Source organism: Python bivittatus, unplaced genomic scaffold, assembly GCF_059951505.1.
Source record: "Python bivittatus isolate LINGU-HERP-01145 unplaced genomic scaffold, Pbiv_v1 ctg000980_np1212, whole genome shotgun sequence".
Classification (NCBI taxonomy): domain Eukaryota; kingdom Metazoa; phylum Chordata; class Lepidosauria; order Squamata; family Pythonidae; genus Python; species Python bivittatus.
The window spans coordinates 19,756,592-19,779,520 of NW_028277125.1; the positions used below are offsets into that span (position 1 = coordinate 19,756,592).

A 22,929-nucleotide genomic window follows, 5' to 3' on the forward strand; every position below is an offset into this window, starting at 1 on the left:
TGTTTTTCAGGCCCAATTCAAGGGGCTTACAGTGGTGTTTAAGGTCTTTCTTAAACAGCTTGGGTTCAAGTTATCTATACCTGCTCCTGTACAGTTCTTCCCATGCTCTTGAATCATCAACCAGGCAAGTTTGGTGGGTTCCGCCATGGATGCATTTAACATTAACAACGAATTTGGCTTTTTCTGGGGTAAGACCCATGGTATGGAATAAACTGCCACTGGAACTGAGGCAAGTCTATGATCTAAATTTAGGATTCATGTATATACTTACTAGTGCAGGCTTTTTAATATTGTCATAGTTTTTTACTCATTTTATCATTTAATAATTATTTATTTTCTGGATGTTTTAAGAAAGTCACCTACAGCCATAAAGGGAGTGGACAGCATATTCATCTTTTAAATAAAATATAAAGTATGGTACATTCACACTCAGTGAATCAAAACAAATCTAGGCTAATTGCTATTTTTAAACCAGGGCATTTTCTGTTCTCTATTCTCTCTTCCATTCTCCCCCCCTTATTCAAAATGTAAGCAATTTTGCACAATAAATGCACTAGTTCTAATGTGATATATTTGGTATGATGGGGATCTCTTTGTATGTGTGTTCCCACCTGGGATAAAAGTATTTAAAAAAGCAAGTGGTAAAATATGCCAGATTCTTCAAATACTATTGAAATGTAAGTCAACACAACTGGTATGATATGGTGGCCTTTAATGTAACTGTGTTACTTTTTAGAACCAGGTCTTTGGCATAATAAAAGCAGTTCCTCAAAACACACTAACTCAGCAAAAAGGTAGATGTAAGGGAAAGAGGAGGTTCAGAAAAGTTAATTTTATGTCTACCAAAAGAGCTGTTAAATTGCTGTCGATTTGCGTAGAAGCACATTCAAACCATACATAATGCAATCCCCCTTGCTCTGCTACGATGTGACTTAAGATATATGTTCCCATTTGCCTTTTATTGCAAAGAATTGTTGTCATTTTATGTAATGTTGATACTAAGCATGGTATTTTCCTGTGTGGCATTTTGCATGTGATACCTTGTGATTTACAACTGTCTGCATGTGGATTGGAAACCTTGCTAATAGCATTCATTGAAGAAATAGCTGTTTTGGAGGTGGGGGAGTCTAATCCCTTAATACTGTGCACTTGTCTGAATGTATGAGAAAACAGCTGTTTTTGGGAGGGAGGAGTTTCAGATGAATTTTCTACAATGCTACTTGTTGATTACTGAATAATTGATTGTTGTGGAAGAAGACAGATTCTATGGATAAAATTTCTTGATAAATTAATACATTTTATTTTCTGTGTATTTTCTTGGAGATTAATGTTCTCACATAAAATTTTAGGAGCTGGAACTTTATTTATAATAGCCGGCAAATGTAACAGGATGACAGCATATTTCCTAGATTTAAAACTATCATGAGCAGATATAAGATAATTGAATGAAATTATGTAGAAAAGCTGGAATTTATAAAATAAAACATTTACAGTAAAAAAAATTAAATTACAATTGTAGTTTTTTGGGGGAAATGCACTGATTCAAGCTTGTTTTTATAAGAAAAAATTTATGGTGTAAGTCTAGAGTTAAAATAGACCCAGGGGCCATAGACCAGTTGTTTAAGTAGAGTATGCTTAAACTCTATGCTTTCCTTATAATAACTTTTTATAGCCATTTTTCTCAGTAGAAATTCCAATGCTAACAATTACTGCAAGAGAAAAAATATTTTGATTCAGCTGATCCCTGTCACATACTCATGCTATATGCTAAATCAGAAATCAGCAAGATTCCATCATATTTAGTTGCCACATCAAATTGCAGTAAGCACCCGCACTTCAATTAAGCCCCACTGGATCAGTTGATTTACTTCCAAATAAATATACTAGAAGATGAGTTCTGTTGTTTATGACTATTAATAATAATTTTTTATCCAATAATAAGTACAAGTAATCCTAGGTTAACATCCACTTGTTGAACGACCATTCAGAGTTGTGATGGTGCTGAATGAGTGGTACTTACAACCGATTCTCAAAGTTCCAGCTGTTGCAGCACCCCTGCAGTCATGTGATCATGATTCAGGCGCTTGGCAATCGGCTCACTGGTTACAGTGTCCCACAGTCACATGATCAACATTTGTGACCTTCCCTTTCAGCTTCCCACAAGCCAAGTCAATGGGGAAGCCAGCAGGGAAGGTTGCAAGTTGCTCTGGTAAGTTGCACCTGCTGCTTTTTCTCCTGAGAAGCCCACTATGGAGTACGAGATCCCAGGGCAACACTTGTGCAGCACTGCAGCTCTCTGTCCCCCAGTCACGCTCCATAGTACCCGCCTGCTTGTAAGCTGCCTGGGACTTGCGACTTCCTATTGGCTTCCCCATTGACTTGGCTTATTGGAAGCCAGCAGGAATTCACAAGTCATGATTACGTGAGGTCATTGTTTAATGTACCGCAATCCTTGCTTAACAACAGGAATGGCGACTTCTGGGATTGCTGCCTCTAAGCAATGAAGTCACATGACATCACGCTTTACTACTGCATTGCTTAGCAACAGAAATTCTGGCCCCAATCACCACTGTTAACTTAGGACAGCCTGTATATGGTTTTTTCTGAAAGAATCATATAGTACAGAGAGATAAAGTATGAGTGTAGGGAAAAAAACGTAAAAGTACCAAATTTAGGAGAAAAGTTAAAAATCAAAGGTTAGGAGAATGACTTTAAACCTATTAATTTTCATGTTCTTTCCCACCCACCCTCGCCCCATATATACACAGCAACACAGAGATGTACATGCACTTTAATAAAAAGAGAAGAGTGCAAATGTTACACATATACTGGCACTGAATAGCCTATAATATGTTTTCTTAGAGACGTACTATGCCCTCAGTCAAATCTAGCAAATTGATTCTGCATGTAGGTAACCAAAATAAGCCTTAAGCCATCAGTTTTAATACCAGAATTCCCTTGAGTTTATTGCATTTTATTAATGCATTTTTTTAGTAGTAGAATAAAATGTATAAAGTATTCACTGAGATTTTGTTTTGTTATATAAGTAATAGAGCATTACTCACTGAATTATATCTAACTAGGCAACTGCTGAAATTTGTAGATTAACATATTATTTTAATGAACAAAACAGTACTGTAGGTGTTTTAAGGTTTGCTAGGTTAATTATTCCATAGGTTATCATCATATTAAGACCAAAAATAGTTTATACGTAATAAAGGATTTCTTATAAATTAGGCTTTTATAGTGCTTGACACAATAATAGCATATATCTTGTATGTAGTATCCAAATAATTCTGTAAATGGCACTACTACAAAGTAGGAACTGTTATCTTTATTACTTAGATTTGCTTTGGTATGTATTCCACTACTTGTATCAATCACTTTTGTGTAGGGTCAGGATCTAATTCTTATTTATTACCTGTCTCAGATGTAAAGCTCCCCTTTTCCCTTCTAAAACTCAGTACTCACTGCTGCTATATTTTTGCTCAGGAAAATAAATTTAAAAACTCAACTTTTTTTTTTTTTACCCTGCATTGCATGGTACTGGATTGTTATTAATAACAAGAGAGAGGATGAGCTCATAGATTTTGCTGAGACATGGTTTCAAACCACTTTCAAACAGTGATTGAAGAAAACGCTACAGCTTGGTTCATATATCACACTAAGTAGAAACCATAGTAGCTACTTAACATACTAAGCCAAAACTAAACAAAGTACATTGTTTTAGTACAGTGTGTGTGTTGAGTCAGAAAGAGCTGAAATATAGATAATTAATTAGTTAATTCTTAAGTAGATGCTGTCTTTCCTTCAGGATTTCAAAGAATATCCCCCCCACACACACACACCCACACACTTTTCTACACATCAACAGTTCTGTAAGGTAGGTTGGTTGTTGGAAACTGACTGGCTCAAAGTCACCAAATTAGCTTCTGTGGGTTAGTGTACTTGAGACTATACTTATGCTCCTACTTCAATACTTTAGCAACTAACCGCCTAGATAATGCCATGTGTGACGATAAATTTTATTTATTTATTTATTTATTAGATTTACCTCCGCCCATCTCCCCCAATAGGGCACTCTGGGCGGCTCACAAGATCCGTTAAAATAATATATATAAAATTACATAAAACATGAAAACTATGCAAAGCTTTACTGAAAAAAGAGAAAGTCCAAGAGGCTGATGGTTTCCAGAGCTGCAGACAACAGGCCTCTAAGGGGGTAGCCATCCCCACACTTGGTCTTCCCTCCCCACCCCAGGCCAAGTGGCAGAGCCCAGTCTTCAGATCTCTCCGGAAGGCCAGGAGTGAAGGAGCCAGTCTCCCCTCTAGGGGTAAGATATTCCAAAATGCAGGGGCTACAGCAGAGAAGGCCCGCCTTCTGGACCCCACTGATCAGAGCTTTTTTATGGAGGGGGTCCAAAGCATGCCACCTCTATGTGATCAGGTGGGACAAGTTAAAGTCATGGGGAAGAGGCGGTCCCTTAGGTAACCTGGTCCCATACTATGTAGGGCTTTAAAGATGATAACCAACACCTTGAATTGGACCCAGAAGCAAACTGGTACCCAATGCAGCTTGTGGAGCAACAATGTTACAATGGCCCTTCTTGGGGCTCCAAAAATAGCCCGCGTGGCTACATTCTGGACTAGCTGCAGCTTCCAGATACTCTTCAAGGGTAGCCCATGTAGAGCGCATTGCAGTAGTCTGTATGGGAGATAACGAGGGCATGAGTGACCATTCGTAAGGCATCCCGATCCAGGAAAGGGCGTAAATGATGCACAACCCGAAGTTGTGCAAAGGCCCTCCTGGGCATGGCTGCCACCTGCTCTTTGAGCAGGAGCCGTGAGTCCACGAGGACCCCCAGATTACGCACTAGGTCTGTTTGGGGTAGCGCTATCCCATCCAGCACCAAAGATGACAAAGTCCCGGATACAGAGGAGCCATTAACCCACAGCCACTCCATCTTACCAGGGTTCAGCTGAAGCCTGCTGTTCCCCATCCAGACCCTTACAGCCTTCAGGCACCGTGAAAGGGCAGTCATGGCATCACTTACCTCACCTGGGATGGAGATGTATAATTGAGTATCATCCACATATTGATGATACCTCATCCCATGATGGCGGATGATCTCGCCCAGTGGTTTCATGTAGATGTTGAAAAGGAGTGGAGAACCGAACCCTGCAGCACCCCACAAAGGAGGGGCCAAGGATGGGACCTCTCGCTCCCTATCATCACTAATTGGGATCGGCCCTGGAGAAAGGAGGTGAACCAGCACAAAACCATGCTGCCCACCCCCAATTCCCTGAGCCGTCCCAAAAGGATACCATGGTCAACGGTATCGAAAGCTGCTGAAAGATCAAGAAGAGCACGGATGGTCGCGCTTCCCCCATCCCGCTCCCGCCAGAGATCATAAGTGCGACCAATATTGTTTCTGTTCCATATCCAGGCCTGAAACCTGACTGAAAAGGGTCCAGATAATCCGTTTCCTCCAGAAACCTTGGGAGCTGTGATGCTACCACTTTCTCAACCATCTTCCCCAAAAAGGGGAAGTGGGAGACTGGACGAAGATTGTCCAGTACAGTAGGATCCAGGGAGGGTTTCCTGAGGAGGAGGTGCACCAACGCCTCCTTAAAGGCAGCCAGGAACACTCCCTCCCACAAGGATGTATTAACCAATGCCTGGATCCAACCACATGTCACCTCCCAAGCTCCTTTCACCAGCCAGGAGGGGCATGGGTCAAGATGGCAAGTGGTGGCCTTCACAGTCGAAAGTATCCTGTCCACTTCCTCAAGATCAATAGGATCAAACTGTTCCCAGATAACTCGGTAAGAACGATCCCCTGGTATCTCCCCAGACCCTGCCCCACACTCAGAGTCTAACTTGGAATGAATCCCAGCGATTTTGTCCTGCAGATGATCTGAAAATTCCTCTGCATGGCCCTGTAAATGAATCACTGAATCCCCCTTACCAAGGAGGGATCTAGTGATCCCAAACAGGGCTGCCGGGTGGCATTCAGCAGATGCGATAAGGGCGGAGAAGTATTGACACTTCACCACTCTTATCGCCACAATGTAGGCCTTAATAGTGGCTTTAACCTGTGTTCGGTCAGATTTGGTCTTTGTCTTCCTCCAGCGGCGCTCTAGATGTCTCTTGACCCTCTTCTGAACCCTCAACTCCTCCATAAACCACAGGGAGCATCGGGGCCGATGTGGCAAGAGAGGTCGCACATAAATATGCGCTGATTTTTCACTAGCCATACTGTTGCCTTGTTCAGAGCTAATCTGAAACCAAACTTGGCAACAAATGCCCTGTCCTTTTATACTGACCATATTCAGTGTTGCAGACAGCACCCAAATCTTTATCACTTGAAGTCACAAACATACAGTAGCATGCCTCCAGAAATCTGAACAGCCTGTTAGTCTTTTGCAAAGCTTTGAAGACCTGGCTGTTTCTCCAGGTATTTCAGCCAGATGATTAGGCGAACTCTGTTGTTGATGTGGTTTTTCTGACCTTGGGTTTATATGTGGATGCTGTAGCTGTTGTTTTACTCCTTCTAAGCCATCCAGAGTCACTGTTGTGAGATAAGCAAGGCATATAAATTATTTAAATTAAGGCATTTTTGAATTTCAGTGGTCCCACTAATAATTTGGAAGAAATGCCTGTTACAACTTTGCCAAGATATTGACTCATGTGTAACCACCCAAAAGTCACTTTATCAATGAATAGCAGTTGTGAAAACCTACATTCTTTGCTAAGTTTTACTTCAGAAACAGGTCACTTACCCTCGCTGTCTATTTTTTATGAAGTTCCTCAAAAACAAAAACGTATTTTTTCTACCTTATTCTCCCCTTTCCCTTACTTGCAAACTTGTGTACTTGAATTTATCGTAGATAAAAACTTTAGTCTTGCCCTGATGTTCTTTCTGAATAGCAAAGATTTCTTCCTGGCACACCTCCCATGTAGATCTAATTTATGCAGCTTCTATCTAACGGTAGACTCATGCACTTTGACATCAGTAGTGGTGAGAGCACTCTGTAGATCACATGATGAAATTCTGGGGTTCTTAAAGACTTCTTTCAGCATCTTGCATTCTGCTGTCAGGCTGAACGTGGCCTGGCAAGTTGCCAGTTGTTTGAAATCTCCACTTGTGGATGATCTTCTGGATAGTGGAATGATTGATGTCCAATTGTTTGGGGATCTTTTTAAATCCCTTCCCAGACATTTATAACCTTCTTTCTGAAGGCCTCAGAGAGCTTTTTTTGATATAGGCATGGTGATACCACACACTTCAACAACAAAGAGCAAATCAAACTAAATGTCTGAGGTTTAAATAAAACAGGTTCTTTCCAGATCCCCTCTAATGATATCCTAATCATTTGCACCTGATCTGGTGCACCTGATTCTAATTTTAGGTATTTGAGGTAGTAATAAATGTAGGGATGTACTTAATTCTTCCACATACAAAAATTACATTTATGTTTATTTAAATTACACAATGGACTACAAAATGTTAATGGCGCATTATAATTGTTATATTATTTCCCCTTTATCAATATTGTTGAAATGAAGATTAAATATCTGTAGGTTGAAATATGCTTAAAAAGTCAAAAATTTCCATGGAGTGTAGTTACTTTTTCACATGACTGTATCTAGGACTCAAGTACTGATACTTATAAAATTGGATTTGATTCCTCAGACAATTCAAGTCTGTTCAGTATATAAAGACAATTGATTCTTCTACATCTACCTTTAATGAAAGTCAAAAGCAGTAACTAATATTAGACTAATTTGTAACACTAACTTTAATTATAAATGGAAGAATAATATATATGGACAAGAACATTTTGGAATATCCAGGACCAAAGAACTTGACAAATTAAAAATGCAAATTTGTCAAACAAGTTTCCAGAAGAACAATATATTTCAAATGTATTCTTCAAAGAAATACTAACGGTATAGCTGGATTCATACATCATGCTAAGAGTTTATGACTTATTCAGCAAATCATAGCTACCAATCAGCTGGGTTCACACTATACTAAGTCATAAACTACAATGATTATATGTACAGACCCAGTGAATGATTTTTAAAACTGAAAGAATGAGGGAAAACAACATGGAGATGTGCTGAGAAGTCATTTTAATTAGATGGCAAATTAAACATTCTAAAAATATTCTAATTTCATAAGAAATGTTCATAACTTTTAATTTTGAGTCTGTAATAATAGGAATGGGACATCACAGCAGCTATGTTGAACATATTTCCCAGATGTTTGTTAAAGGTCTTTGTACTGTAATCTTTACCTTCAAAATTCAGATTAAAACTAGCACTTCCATTTTCCAGTCCACTGCCACACATCAGAACTTGTTCACTACCCCACTATCTGTTTAAAAAAGTACTTTCCTTCCTAATCATTGCGTTTATTCCTGAAAATGCTGACTTGAATATAAATTCTACTGAATTTAATAATGCTTAATTCTGAGTAGTCACATACAAGCTTATAATATTAATTACTTTGTTCTCTGATAGATTGAAAATTATATCTGTATAAAGGTCCATTTCTCTTTGGAAAAAGGGAATTAGAATTATTTATCCATATTTTTGCAAATAGTTCTGCGTAAGCTCTTTATTCATTCTGTTATTTCAATATAATTTGGACTAGTTCTTTAAAAGTGACTTTTTCCCCTGCTAGTTTCTGTTTCACTGATGACTAATTGTTAAAATTGGAGCAGAATATTTAAGGGGTTTGTGGTAGCAAATGAATATAGCAGACATAGTTTTGTACATGCTGTACTTGAAAAGGCTGCTAATCTCTTATTTGAATGATTTCCAGAACAGCAGAATTGCTTCAACATTGAGAATCTTCATGGTTTCATTAAATAATAAAAACAGGGAAAAAAGAGTATTTTATAAACCTGAGAATTAAAGTTGAAACTGTGTCTCATTTTTTGTTCCAAACTATATTATCAAGAAAGTTTATTACTAAAAGTTTCAATTTTTAAAATCTAATTTACAGCAGTAACAAAAAGGATTAATATGTCTACCAATACCAGCAAATACCAAGTGCTGATGTTTGTTTAAATTAGTTTCATTATCAATGACATGCATTAATGCTAAGGTACCTACTGCTTATATAGCTACTGTTTGTCATTGATTGTAGATTTGTGAGAAGAAAATCAAATAGGAGTCTTTCATAATCTCAATTGGTTTTTAGTCTTAATCCTTCTTCAGCATCTTTTACACTTAAAATTGTAAGATGCTCTTCCATAGTGCAATACATAACTTCAGTATTTTAGCTCATAATAGATTTTTTTTCCAACAGCAAAGAACAGAGATTCTTCAAGAGCTGTTAAGCAATTGGACATCTTATTGTTAACAGCCTTCTATCCAGGTTTAGAATGAGAAATGTTTGATGGGATCACTGATCTACTTAGTAAGAGGATGGAGTTTAGCAATGAGAAAACTTGCACATTGGCACAAAATTGTTGCAGATATTTGAGGGTGAGTGGCTGCATGAAGTGCCCTGGCCCTACATCTTTTCCCTGAGATGCCGAATTTACCTAATTATTTTCCAGTCTGTTCTTTAAGGGGTTGTATTTTAAAATAATCTGTTCCTGAACTGTTTCTTGTCTGTTTCTGAGCCCAGTGTTCAGTGCAGGTTTTGATCTTTAAAGTCTCCCAGTTCTAGGATAGAAAACATCTTCCTCTCATGTAAGCTGAGAACTGTAGTCTTATCTCAATTCTTGGTAACTTAATGTGTCCATGTGGTTTTCTTGGTAACAATATGAAATTGTGAGTTTTTTATCAGTCAGGCTGTCCTGACAGAACTCTATTCAGGGAGATCTCTTACTTGTAGAGAGAAACTCTATAAAGAGAAAGTGTTCATAATTTGTATTTAATTTATGTGTCTTGTATTAGGAGCCATTTGAGCTATGTTTGTTGGAAAAATGGTTATACAAAATAAGTGCTAATTTGATTTTGATTGACTTTATTTTATTCAGATAGCAAATACTTGGAATATTAAGTACATGGAATATAATTATGTAAATGTTAGTCAATTGCATCCATATTATTGATTCAAGTATCAACTTTCTGAAAAGATATTACTGCTGTATTATTAATGATCTTTCTGTTTAGCATTTCATAGAATCGTAGAGTTAAAAAAATCAATTTAGGCCATCTAGCCCAAACCCCTACTCAGTGCAGGGATCCAAAATGAAACATTCCTACCCTAACCCTGTCTAGCCTCCCCTTGAGCACATCCAATGAAGTGTCCAGCATCTCTCTAGGTAACTGGTTCCATTGCTGAACTGCTCTTACTGAAGATTTTTCTAACATTGAAATCAGAATATGTCTTCCTATAACTTAAATCCATTATTCTGTGTCATGCATTCCAGAATATGAGAGAGCATACTGTATTTGGCCTTTGACATTTTTTTCTGCTATTTCAAGAGTGCTATTACATCCCTAATTCTAATTCCTTAAATCTCTCTTCATAGAGTTTCTAATCTCCTAATCATCTTTATCACCATTCTCTAATTCTGATTCCATTTCTCTGAATCTTTCAAATGTGATGCTGAAAACTAGAAAGATTATTCAGAGTGGTATCTGATCAGTAGAGATTAATTTATATCATTCTGTTGATGCACCCCAAAATTGCATTTGCTTTCTTTGCAGCTGTATCACACTGTTGGCTCATATTCATCAAGTACAATTTCAGGTTCTTTTAATTACCATTACCAAGCCAAGTATCCTCTATCCAATACATGTATATTTGATTTTTGTTTCTTAAGTGAAGAACTTTGCATTTACCTCTGTTAAATATCTTTTTTTTTTTTTTTTTACTTTTAACCCCTTCTTATGAGGAGATAGCTTGACCACAGTCACCAGAATCAGATTGTGCATCTCCTTTCTCTGGAACAACATGCCCTGAGCCTCCCACCATATCTTCCCAGGCCTGTCAGCACCAAAATATGTTCCCCTTTTCTTTCTTCTTCAGGTGTCCTGTATGCCATCCTCACCATCTTATGGCCGACTACACATACTATTCCTGAGCTGATTATCCCATGAGCATACTATTCCCCTATTTCATGCCTTGATCACCTACCTTGGCGGACCAGTAACTGACAATTCCATTCTCATTGGCTCCAACTTGCTTTTTCTCTCCAATGACAAACCTATTTTCTCTTCTGTTTCTCTCCCTCTGCAGACACATGTCTTTCACTAGGGCTTCTCAAGTAAAAGATCAACCCAGTTGTCTCAGGCAGGAATATCCACCATAACTTCCTCCATCTCACTTGGCAGTCCTGCACTGATAAAGTTCAGGATAACTTCCACTTCGAATCAAGATGGACTCCAGTTGTAAATGTTCATGTTGAATTCAGAGCTTCTCTTCTTCTCACAGAAAAGCCAGTTACACTTGATGCTATATTGCTGTAGAACAGTACTGCAGTAAATATGCATTCAGTGTGTAACATTTATAAAAAGTGAAACTAAATACACCTATTTCTTGACATGCGCAATAGGTTGTAGGAAGGATTGTGCAAAGTGTTGCCCAGTAGAAATATGAGAACAGTTGTAGAAGATTTATTCACATACTTACGCAGGCATTGGCACTTATTTGCTCCCTCTTTCTTTGTAAAGGGCTGTTCCCTCATTTTTTAAAAATGCTTAGTGAGAGAAGTGAAGAAAGGTGACAGCAGAGAATAAGCTGAAGCTGAGTAGTTTAATGGAAAGATTATGGACTGCTTATCAACTATGCCAATGATACAAGATTCCAGTTTTTTAAAAAGTTAACTTTTTTTTTAGAATTTTTAAAATCACTTTTGTTATTTTTATAAATAACTCAAGGTGGCAAACATACTTAAATATTCCCTCCTACTACTACTTTCCCCACAACAACAACCCTATGAGGTGAGTTGGGCTGAGAGAGAGAGACTGGCCCAAAGTCATCCAGCCGGCTTTCGTGCCTAAGGCAGGACTAGAACTCACTGTCTCCTGCTTTCTAGCCTGGTGCCTTAACTGCGAGACCAAACTGGCTCTCCTGTTGATTTCCTATTGATATACATTGATATCAATATATATTGATATATATATATATATTGATATCCTATTGATTTCAGTGCCATATAAGTGAATAATTTCAGTTAAACTGAAACCAATTACTTATATCAGTGAGAAGTATTTACAAACTGAATATATTTGATCAGATAATGATCAATTAGCTAATGAATTAGAAAAAGAATGAAATGCTGTTTTTCAGAAATAGCCTTTGTATGTAAATCAGTTTTTAATGCAATATAATTCATATAATATTCATGTAGGTAAGTTTCATTTGATTTCCAAAACTGGAAGAGTTGAAAAAAGTGTAGAAGCCCACTGTGGAGCTGTACTTGCAGGAAGATGGAATTATGAAGGTACCGCACTTGTTACAGGTAATAGGATTCATCTGTAAGTATGCCCTGAAGGAAAACTGTTAACCCAAGAATACATTCAGAAGTAGAATTGCCTCCTTTTTAAAGAATTTGAAAGAAAAGATGGAAGAACATGTTCTGCAGTTGCTTCACTTTTTCAATTACATGATGGAAAACAAACAACATAGCTATTATATAAAAAATATATAAGAAGTATGCATGGAAATTATCTAGAGATAGATAACTAGGTATATATAGAACATCCATATTTATTACATTACTGGGCTTGAGGAATATGTTACTTTAGACTCTTAATAGTATGTTATCATTTGTGTGGTCAGAAAGTAGCTAAACCAGAGGCTACACTGGATCTGAAAAGCTTCATTTATTAGATAGTTCAATCAGATAGTAAATGATCTAAGAGGCAGCAACATGGAATAAAAACACTAGCCGCTTGTCACTCATGTATTGATTTACATAACAGTGAAAATAGTTGCAATATATAGTTTTATGCAAAACTAGGTACCCCTCCCAAATTGTATGTTTCAGTGAATCCCTGAGTAAATAGAAGCTGACACATATTGTACCCGGTACAAACATGACGTGAATGCATACTTACTATTTATGTGCAGTTTATAGATTCAAAATAAGAAAATAATGAATATGGTAAGTGCAAACATTTGGGTACCCTTTTAGTCAGCATTTTGTAATACCTCTTTTGGCAGAAATAACAGTTCCCAAGTATTGCTTATAGCTAGATAGTGTCTTTCTGTTACTGCTTTTGGAATGTTTTCCTACTCATCTCTGCAGAACTCTCTAGCTCAGAAATAGTCCTCATTATCAGTTCACATAAATATGTAAAATTCAAATCCAGTTAATGATGGTGAATACAGGACTTTAGTGAACTCTAGATATTTGGTCTGCAGACAATAAGATGTAAACATATTTTCCATTTGTATAAAATAACAAAAGACTTTGAGCCAGCCTTCACTGAATATTATGTGATCACTGTTGCTCCTTTGCATGTGACAATAATAGACTCTTCTGTTAATATTAGAGATTTGAATGTGTATACATATACATACAGAAGTAATATAAACATTAAAAAAATGGGAAAATACAATACATATTTGGGAAATTGTATTTTCCCCTGTTTTTTAATGCTTCCTTTTTAAAAAAAAAAAGTGTAGAAGAATTGAAACTAGAGTTATCAAGTGTTTCTTTACATTTTATTCTTAAATTATTCGTAATGTTAAGAAAATTATTCAGACAGGACTATGGTAAAGATGTCCTCAAGCCAACCTTGACTTCTGACAATTACACTGACGCATCTTTGAAGTTTTCTTGGCAGTAGTTTGCCATTGCTATCTTCCAAGATAATTGGAAAGCCTGTTATTTTCATTGTATGCCTTCTTATTTGGATGATTTAAGAAGATTTAGAAAAAGAGGAAGAAAAGATTCACTTCCTTTTTCTTCCAACCACATTGATTATTATACTTACAAATTTAGAAAACCTTTTAACTTTGAATTAGTCACCCTGGAGAATGATAGTTCTGTTTATGTGGAATAGAATAGGAATTGCAGAGGAATAATAAGCCCATATGATTCCTCAGAAAGCAATGAGAAATACTTCAAGATTGTTAGTACTGCTTTATAGAGGTAAAGTTAGTACAACTTATGATATTCAAAGTGTTAAAAATTTTAAAGTGTTGAAAGCTTTCTTAAGCCAAAGGCATTATTTGATGTTTCTTTCTAGTTGGTGAAGATGGGCAAATAAAAATTTGGTCCAAGAGTGGAATGCTAAGATCCACATTAGCACAACAAGGTAAGTTTTTGTTTCTTTATAGATAACTTCAGTGCAGTTTTTGAAATTCCATCTAAGAATCAATTGATTTTTCAGTGGTCTTGAATAGGAAATTAAAAAAAAAAACTGGAGAGATGAAAAAATGAAAAATGAAAATGAAAAAATGAAATGAAAAAAACTGGAGAAATTTTTACAATATTTTTTCAGGATATCAGGGCTTAATATACATGCAAATATTCCTTAATAATGCCTCTTCTACAACAAAAATGTGTTGTTGTTTTGACAATTAGTCTATTTAACTAATTACAGTTACCTTTTGGTCCTATTTGATAAGAAATATAAATTTCAGTGATTATTTCACATTTCTTATTCCAAAAGCCACCATGTAAGAAACACATTAGGTAGCTCTTTTCCATTACTACATGGCAAATACTTCTGAAAGCTTCTCACAAAACAGTTTATATTCTGACATAGGTATCTGATATTCTTTAAAAATAAGGAAAAAGAAGAGAAGTGAAAGTTCTTAATTTCATCTAACAGAAGTTTTTGGATCCCAGCCACTATATCAGGTTACAACTCTGGAAGTGGTCTTTAATCCCTGTATTTATGTATATGTGTATTTTTAACAACAAAAATAAAAGCATACAAATTACAGCTATGATAGTATATGTACTTAAAAATATTTTTGATTTTAATGTTTTTAATAACTTTTATTAGAAATTTCATATCTGCAGTCAGAAATATACAAACTGATGAATCATTTAGGGCACCCTTGATGTGGTGTTCCAGTGAAGTTTCTTTTCAGCTTCTGTATAGGAATTGCAACAGAATTTGCTTAAACTCTTTTAATTCTATCAAAGAGAAATACAGCATCACCTCTTTTTTTTCTTACTGACATCTTAAAAGGAATATAGCAAAAAGGAGTCCCCAATTTTTCTTTCAAACTGTCCTGCTCAAACACCTTATTTTTTCAGCTTTTTTGCTTTACTACCACATTACTTCCTGTTGTGGAATTTCTGCTTCTTTTAATTTTCATTTAAACCAGGCTTCCACTTTTTCTACTTGCCATTTATTTGATAACCAGCCATCTATTTTACTGGTTTTGTTTCTCTTATCCACCCCGTGATATTTATTTATACTGAATTTTTCTTATAGTAGTTTTAAATAAGTCATAAGATACCTAAAGAGACATGACTCTATTTACTCTTCCTTTCAGTATTTTTTAAAATTGCTCCCTTACTAATTTTGCCAGCCTGAATGATAAGGTGGTTTTCCAGCCTAGAGCAAATACAAAAGGATTAACCTGTAATCCATATAGGTAGTCCTTGTTTAACAATGGTAATTGAGACCAGAATTTCTGTCGCTAAGCAATGCAGTCATAAAGCATGATATCATATGACTGCATTGCTTAGCGATGGCAATCCCAGCAGTCCCTGCTGCTGTCATTAAGCAAGAATCGCAGGTTATTAAGCAAGGACCTCCTTGCAACTTTCTTCTGGCTTCCAACAAGCACATTCAATGGGGAAGCCAGCAGGAAGTCGTAAGTACCAGGAGGCTTGTAAGCAGGCTGGTGGGCAGTTAAGTGGCTGGGCAGGGAGTAGGTGCTGCCGAGGGTGGGAGGGTATGCTGGTGGCTGCTGCAGCCCAGTGTAAGCACAGCCAAATGCAGGGTGGGTGCTCCAGAGAGCGGGATGCCATGCAGGTGGCCACTGACTTTGCTTGTAGGAAGCAAGCAGGGAAGGTCAGAAATAGCAATCATATGACCATGGGACTCTACAACCGTCATAAGTGTGAGCCAGTTGCCAAGCACCCAAATTGGGATCATGTGACCACGGGGGTGCTGGGACAGCCGGAACATCAAGGACCAGTCCTAAGTACCATTTGTTCAATAGCATCATAACTTTGAACGATCACTGAACGAGTGGTTGCTAACTGAGAACTACCTGTCTTGTCTTTCTAGTACTTGAAATAAGCTAATAAGGTAGGGGTTGAGCAGGATAGAGAAAATATGCTGTTTTAAATTTAGTTTTCCAATTCATGTTTTTACTTATTGATATGCTAAAACCAGTATACAGGTAGTACTTGGTTAATAACAGTAATTGGGACTGGAATTTCAATGGATCCTGGACAGCTTGCAAGACTTAGAAATAAAACAGGAACCCCTAGAGAAAAGTACAATAAATTGGTCTAATTGCGTTTCTTTAAATAAATCACTAAATGTGTGCAGATCTTTAGTCCAAATTAAATTGGTGTTAACGTGAAAATGGGAGGAAGGTATCTCTGACAACTTTATATCAAAGGAAGTTAGCAATGGATAAACATCATTACTAAGATTGGAAGGAATTTCAAGGATAGTAAAATCCTCATGCTTTCAATTGTTATTTATTCCAATGTTTAATTATTTTCAATTATTTTCATTAATACTGTTTTAATTTATATTTGGAATCTTTTTCATTGCATGCTGCTTTGATGATTGCTGAAATTCTATACTGCTGTTTCTTCAACCAGATAAATAAATTATGAGTTCAACTGAGAATAATGTATTGTGCCAATCTAATGTATATTATTTTTAATGTATTGATTGAGAATGTTACTTTGGTATTCTGTATTGCAGTTACAGCACTCTGTAAAGATGTTTGGATAGTCCAAGCTGCACAAATCATACCGTTGGAATGTAGATAAGAAACAATCTCAGTCCTGTATCCAGAGCTGAATCTTGACTGAAAAATATCTAGATAATTTGCTTTATGGTCATTTCTGCATTCACACAATCAAAATTTCATCCCCATTTAGACTGTCCTGCTCTGGTTCTTTGATATCAGCAACTAGGAAATAGTTTGCCTGTACTTCTTTTGCTTTTTTTTGCTTTTCTGTTTTTTTTCCCCCTGCTTTTTTTCTTTTCTTTTTTCTTTTCTTTTTCTTTTTTTCTGCTGACAAACCATGTCAGGACTTGACATGGCCTTTGAGTTTCAGTAGGCTATTGTGGGGGGGGGGGCACATTGAGTCATTCTGAGAAGTTGTAACTGACATTGCTAAAGCCCAAATGCCAGCTAGAGCCAAAATGAAACTCCACAGGTTATTATGGTTGGATTTGTTGACTAACCGATGATAAAAACAAACTGAACAGTATAGAAAATAAATGCTAAAATATAATATTAAAGATTTCATCATATCCTCCAAAAGTCGATCCAGATAAAAATTCCTGCAGTTCTGCCAGTAGTAGCTCATAATTTGGAGATGCTCTGTGGGAAGGGAATTCTTTTGTTGCCGACTAGCCAAGAAGAATGCTGCCCTGTGTATTCTTGTTTTCTCAGTTTACTGTTTAGATATTTCCTTGGTCAAAGAAGGGAATAGGATAGAAAGCAATGCCATCATCTTGCCTTTCCCGCTCACTGCTGACTTTCTTTATCTATTTCATACCCTTGATTTTATGTCCACCTCCCTCCCCCTCTAACAAATTCTTTATTTCATTTTTATTTTGATAATAATATACTTAATACTGAATATCATCCAAAAGCTTGTTCCTTTAAAAATATTCTGATTGCTTTCTACGTTATCTTTTTTCTTGCTCTTTTTTTTTTTTTTTTGAACCAAGTGATTTCACTATGCAGTGATACCTTATAAGTGGCTGACTATCTACTTAACAGAGTTACCTTCTGCCACTTCAGCCTGGAAACTGTAGTGTTGTGCCAGTGATGATAAAAAGATAATGCATTTGTTTAAATATAAAGGTCTCTTTGATTATTAAATCAGTATACACATTAATCATATCCACATATCATATTAGACTAAAATTCTTCTCATTTAATTTTGAAATAATGGTATGTTGGTGCATGTTATTTAATCACTACTACTTAGCTTAGTCTAAGCAGATAAATAGTGAAAGCTATTCTGTGATTTGTTTCTAATGTCTGAACCATGGAGTGGTGAAGAAGCTATGGAAAAAAACTATGATTTGTTTTCCCTTGCCTACTTTCAGGAGAAGCCAATCAGGAATGCTTGTTCAACTTAAAAATTTCTTTAGCTACATCTACATGGTTTGTCACTTGCATTGTAATCCCCATCTTTTAGGCTCCATTTTGTGGCTTAGGTTTTAGAGTGATCTCTGCTGTACGTAACAAAGATCTAACTAAGAGGCTTGGCTAAGAGGTACCCCTGTTTCCATTTTAAAGGCAAGTTTTGCCTGAAGTATTTGGAAGCAAGCTGTTTGCTGGTTCTGCCTTTTAGAGATCCTAAAGGAAAATAAAACAAGAGAGAAGAGATTACAGGTGGTCCTTGCTTATCAACTGCCTCATTTAGCGACTGTTCAAAGTTACAATGATTGGGGGGAAAAAAGACAGCTTTGTGACCAATCCTTACATTTATGACCGTTGCAACAAAAAACACAAAAAACAGTTTTGTGACCAATCCTGCGGTCACGTAATTGCTTTTTGCATGCTTCACAATTGGCTTCCAACAAGCAGAATTAATGGAGAATGCAGAGGTGAAATTGTAAGTCGCAGTCACATGAGGTCTTGCTTAATGACCGTGGTGATTCAGTTAACAGTGGAAGTGGAAGTGAGATTGTAAGTCTGTCACAGTCATATGATTTTCCCCTTAGCAACCATGCTGCTTAGCAACAGAATTGCCAGTCCCAATTGTGGTAAGTGAGGATTACCTGTATGCTAGCCTAAACAGGGAAAAAGTTGTTATTCCAAAGATACTAATCCACCTCACAGTTGGCCTTGTCCTTCTTACATGTCATAAGTTTTCAGGCATAAAAGAAATAAGTAATACTATTCTTCCCCCACAACCTTTTGGAACAAATTGGTTCTACGTTATACAGAAGGATCATGTTGAAGTTGGCTGATTTAATTTTTGCAAATGAACTGATAGTAAATGGACTAATGTTCACATTTTTCATAACTTGAGACTTTGAAGTTAAGTAGCTTTTCACACCTCTCTTTGCAAAAAGCAGCAACATTTTTTCAACATCAGGAGTCTCCAGTTAGGGTGAAGTATATTTTTAACTGATTCTACACTTATTACTCTTTCCATTGCAATCCACTATTTTAACTGGGATCCAAATAGAATGTCAGTCTTTAACCTTGTGTGATTTCAAAAGCTTGTCAAATTTCAGACCTGCCATTACTAAATCACAATCCACTTAGGCTTCCTTTGCAAGACCACTTTGTTTATGCTCTTGAAGTACTCAGATTCTCATATGAAGTCTAAGAGATAGGTTAGGAGATTTGGGATTTTTAAAGAGTATTTTACGCTCTTCTAGCAGCACAAAGAAATTCCCATCATTAAGATAAACCAGAAGACTTGATTGTTATCCAGTTGTGCTAAACCAAATGACTCTATCCTGTTACCCTTATCCACTGCTGTTCTGGAGTTGATTATTCTTGATCAGAGAAAGCATAGAGAGAGGCTTAACATTTTCCACGGGCAGATGGTGATACTGGTTCTCTTTTAGCAACCATGAATGAAATCATCTTTGGGTTTCATGTGTGTATTAAGAATACATCAAGCTGCCCTCCTTGCAACTGAACAGAACGTGTTAAGTGTTAACAAGTTCTTACTTGAGTAATGGGAATGTGTTTGTTTTCTCATCACTGGCATGCTTTATGTAGTGATGATTTCCCTTGTCCTTGGACTGTCAGACCAGCAACATCAAATATTAATCCGTCTCTCCATTGATAGGAATGATATTTTGTCCTTTATTCTGAAAGTTAATTCGCCATTCCTTTGATCAAACCCTTGGCATCCCAGACAAGAATGTCATTGTCAAGACTATGATCTTGTACTCTCCAGACATTTTACTCTATGACTTCCATAATGCTTTGCTATTAGCATTCTGGATTGAATCTTAACCTGTTCCTGCCCATCCAGATTTGGACAGCATCACTTAGCATCCTGATGAAACCTGATCCCATACTGCTGGATGATCTCACCCACTAGTTTCATGTAAATATTAAATAGGAGTGAAGAGAGCATTGAACCCTGCAAAACATTGTATGAAATAAAATTTAGCTTTGTTGCTAATTTTATCCATTTTTAACACTGTGTAACATTCAAATAGATTAGAGCAGTATTAAAATATTTTGGAATTTAAATAATAGTAGCATTTCTCACCAATGTATCTCAGTGTATTTTTCTTCCCTTATCTCTATAGGAACACCAATATATTCAGTAGCATGGGGCCCAGATTCTGAAAAGATTCTTTATACAACAGGAAAGCAGCTGATTATCAAACCACTTCAGCCAAATGCTAAAGTTTTGCAGGTAGTATTAATATAATGTATTTAATAATGTTATGAAATATTTATGTAGTATACAGTTTCCAAAACAGTAATCTTCATCTTTGCTGTGTGAAGGATGATGATTTATAGCATTCACAGAATGTGTTGTGTTGATAGAATTGTCACCATTTATTTCAGAGTTGGTACTTATTTCAGAAGTACCTGTTGTGCAGAAGCTTAGAACTGTAAGCTAGAGAAATTGAATCAAGGTAGCTATTACTGTACTGGCTAATGTGTGAAAGGATAGTTTATGTGATCGTGCTAACTTTAAAAGTAACATTAGTGCTTTGCCACAGTCTCACATTTCATTTATTTAATATATATGCTGTCTTTCATTTATGAGCATAAAATAGCATACACAGTGCTCCTGCCCCCTATTTTTCCTCACAACAGTTACCCAGTGAGTTTCTGTGGCTGAGGGAAAACTTGAACTTGGGCTTCCTTGTTCCTAGTCCGATACATTAACCATTGCACCAGGACAAGAGGCCAACATTAACTTAATCTGGAATTAGATTAGAAATTGTACGGATAGTCTCTGGAATAAGAACGCCCGGGTTACAGATGATCCATAGTTAAGAACGGAGCCTGTTATAGCAAAATTCAAGTTAAATACACAATGATTCGAATTAAATACACAGTGGTTCGAGTTCATTACACAATGCTACTTCTACAGTATTATACAATAATACTATTCTGGTTTACATACAAATTCGACTTAAGGAGAGACCTTGGGAACAGAACTTGTTCTTAAACTGGGGACTACATGTAATTGAATATTTATTTTATTTATTTATTTATATTTCAAATTTAGGTACTGCCCACCTCACGAAAAAGTGACTCTGGGCAGTTCACAATAAAACAACAATAAATATTAATTAAAATACAATAATATAAAAATACAGTAAAAAAATAGAATAAAACCAAACACATACACAAATAATATCTTCCAAGATGTTGATGATCAGTAAGATGTTAACATATGGGAGCATCTTCAAGGTGCTAGCCACCCCCAGGGCTGGTTGCCCCTTTTTTCACCCCATGCCAGTTGGCAGAGCCAGGTCTTGACTGCTTTCCGGAAGGACAAGAGGGTTGGGGCCTGCCTCACCTCTGGGGGGAGAGTATTCCATAGGGTGGGGGCGACAGCAGAGAAGGCTCTCTTTCTGGACCCCGCCAGTTGACATTCTTTCATCAACGGGGTCTGCAGCATACTCTCTCTGCCTGAACGGGTGGGACGAGTGGATATAATGGGGGTGAGACGTCCCTCAGGTAACCCAGTCCCATGCCATGTAGGGCTTTAAAGGCGATGACCAACACCTTGAATTGGGACCCAATGCAGAAAACTGGACCCAATGCAGCCCACACAGCAAAGGTGTAATGTGCCATCCTTGGGGCCCCTAAAATTGCCCATGCGGCTGCATTTTGAACCAGCTGAAGCTTCCGGATACTTTTCAGGGGTAGCCCCATGTAGAGCACATTGCAGTAGTCTATGCAATATGATAGTTCTATGATATTTCTAATTCTGGAAAATGTGGGAAGGAAGGAGGAACACTTGCTCAGGGAAGAACTGTAGGAGACAGCACATAATATCACAATCCACTCCTAATTGTTTAAACCAAGTGAAACAATCATGGAAATTGTATTTATAACAGTTCAATGTCTTGGTAAGATTGGTACATAGAAGTAGAATTACACTGAAATACGCTGATTTAAATGGATTGATAAATAATGGTATCAAGTATCCATCCTGTATTGTGAGTTTTACTGTTTCATTTGTAACAAAGCTGTACTAAGATGTATATTTTAAATTTTAATTAACCAAATCCTTATACATGGTTTATACAATCTAACTTAAACAAAACTTTTTGCAAACTGAAGAAAATGATTGAACTTTACTTGTCCAGATATCAAATACTGTGATTAAAATGTTGTTTATTTAAAAATGGTGAAACTAACTCATTTAGTTAATATTATGCCCTCTTAATATTTACAGCTCTTGGGCTCGTGAGATGCACTATTATAAGCTTTATTTTAAATATACTTTGTTCTTTATTCCCAGTGGAAAGCTCATGATGGAATTATTCTAAAAGTTGATTGGAATTCTGTCAATGATCTTATTCTGTCAGCTGGGGAAGACTGTAAATATAAGGTATGCATTCTTTCCAAAAAGTTTTATAATATGCTATCAGCCATTATAAAAAGTGCAGTTAAATAAAAAAAGCTAATATTTCAATACACATTCCTTGAAACAGACATATATATTTATGTTTGTATGAGGTAGTCTTCGTTTAGTGACTGCCTCGTTTAGCGACCATTTGCAGTTATGATGGTGATGAAAAAGTAACTTTACAACCAATCCTTGCATTTACAATCTTCGCAGGTTTGTAAAGTAAAGGAAAGCTAAAGTAAGTTCATAAGCATAGTTGTGGGT

General features: G+C 36.7%; 1 protein-coding gene across 3 annotated transcripts in view; it reads left to right on the forward strand.

Annotated features, from left to right (window-relative positions):
- The window catches only part of IFT80 (intraflagellar transport 80), an 84,758-nt gene that overhangs the window by 8,897 nt on the left and 52,932 nt on the right, over nt 1-22,929 (forward strand). For all 3 annotated transcript variants that reach the window (XM_088131849.1, XM_088131847.1, XM_088131848.1), the window contains exons 4-7: nt 12,325-12,435; nt 14,171-14,239; nt 20,375-20,484; nt 22,558-22,647. In XM_088131849.1, the coding sequence (XP_087987975.1) occupies nt 12,325-12,435; nt 14,171-14,239; nt 20,375-20,484; nt 22,558-22,647 (380 nt within the window). The remainder of the gene's footprint in view (nt 1-12,324; nt 12,436-14,170; nt 14,240-20,374; nt 20,485-22,557; nt 22,648-22,929) is intronic.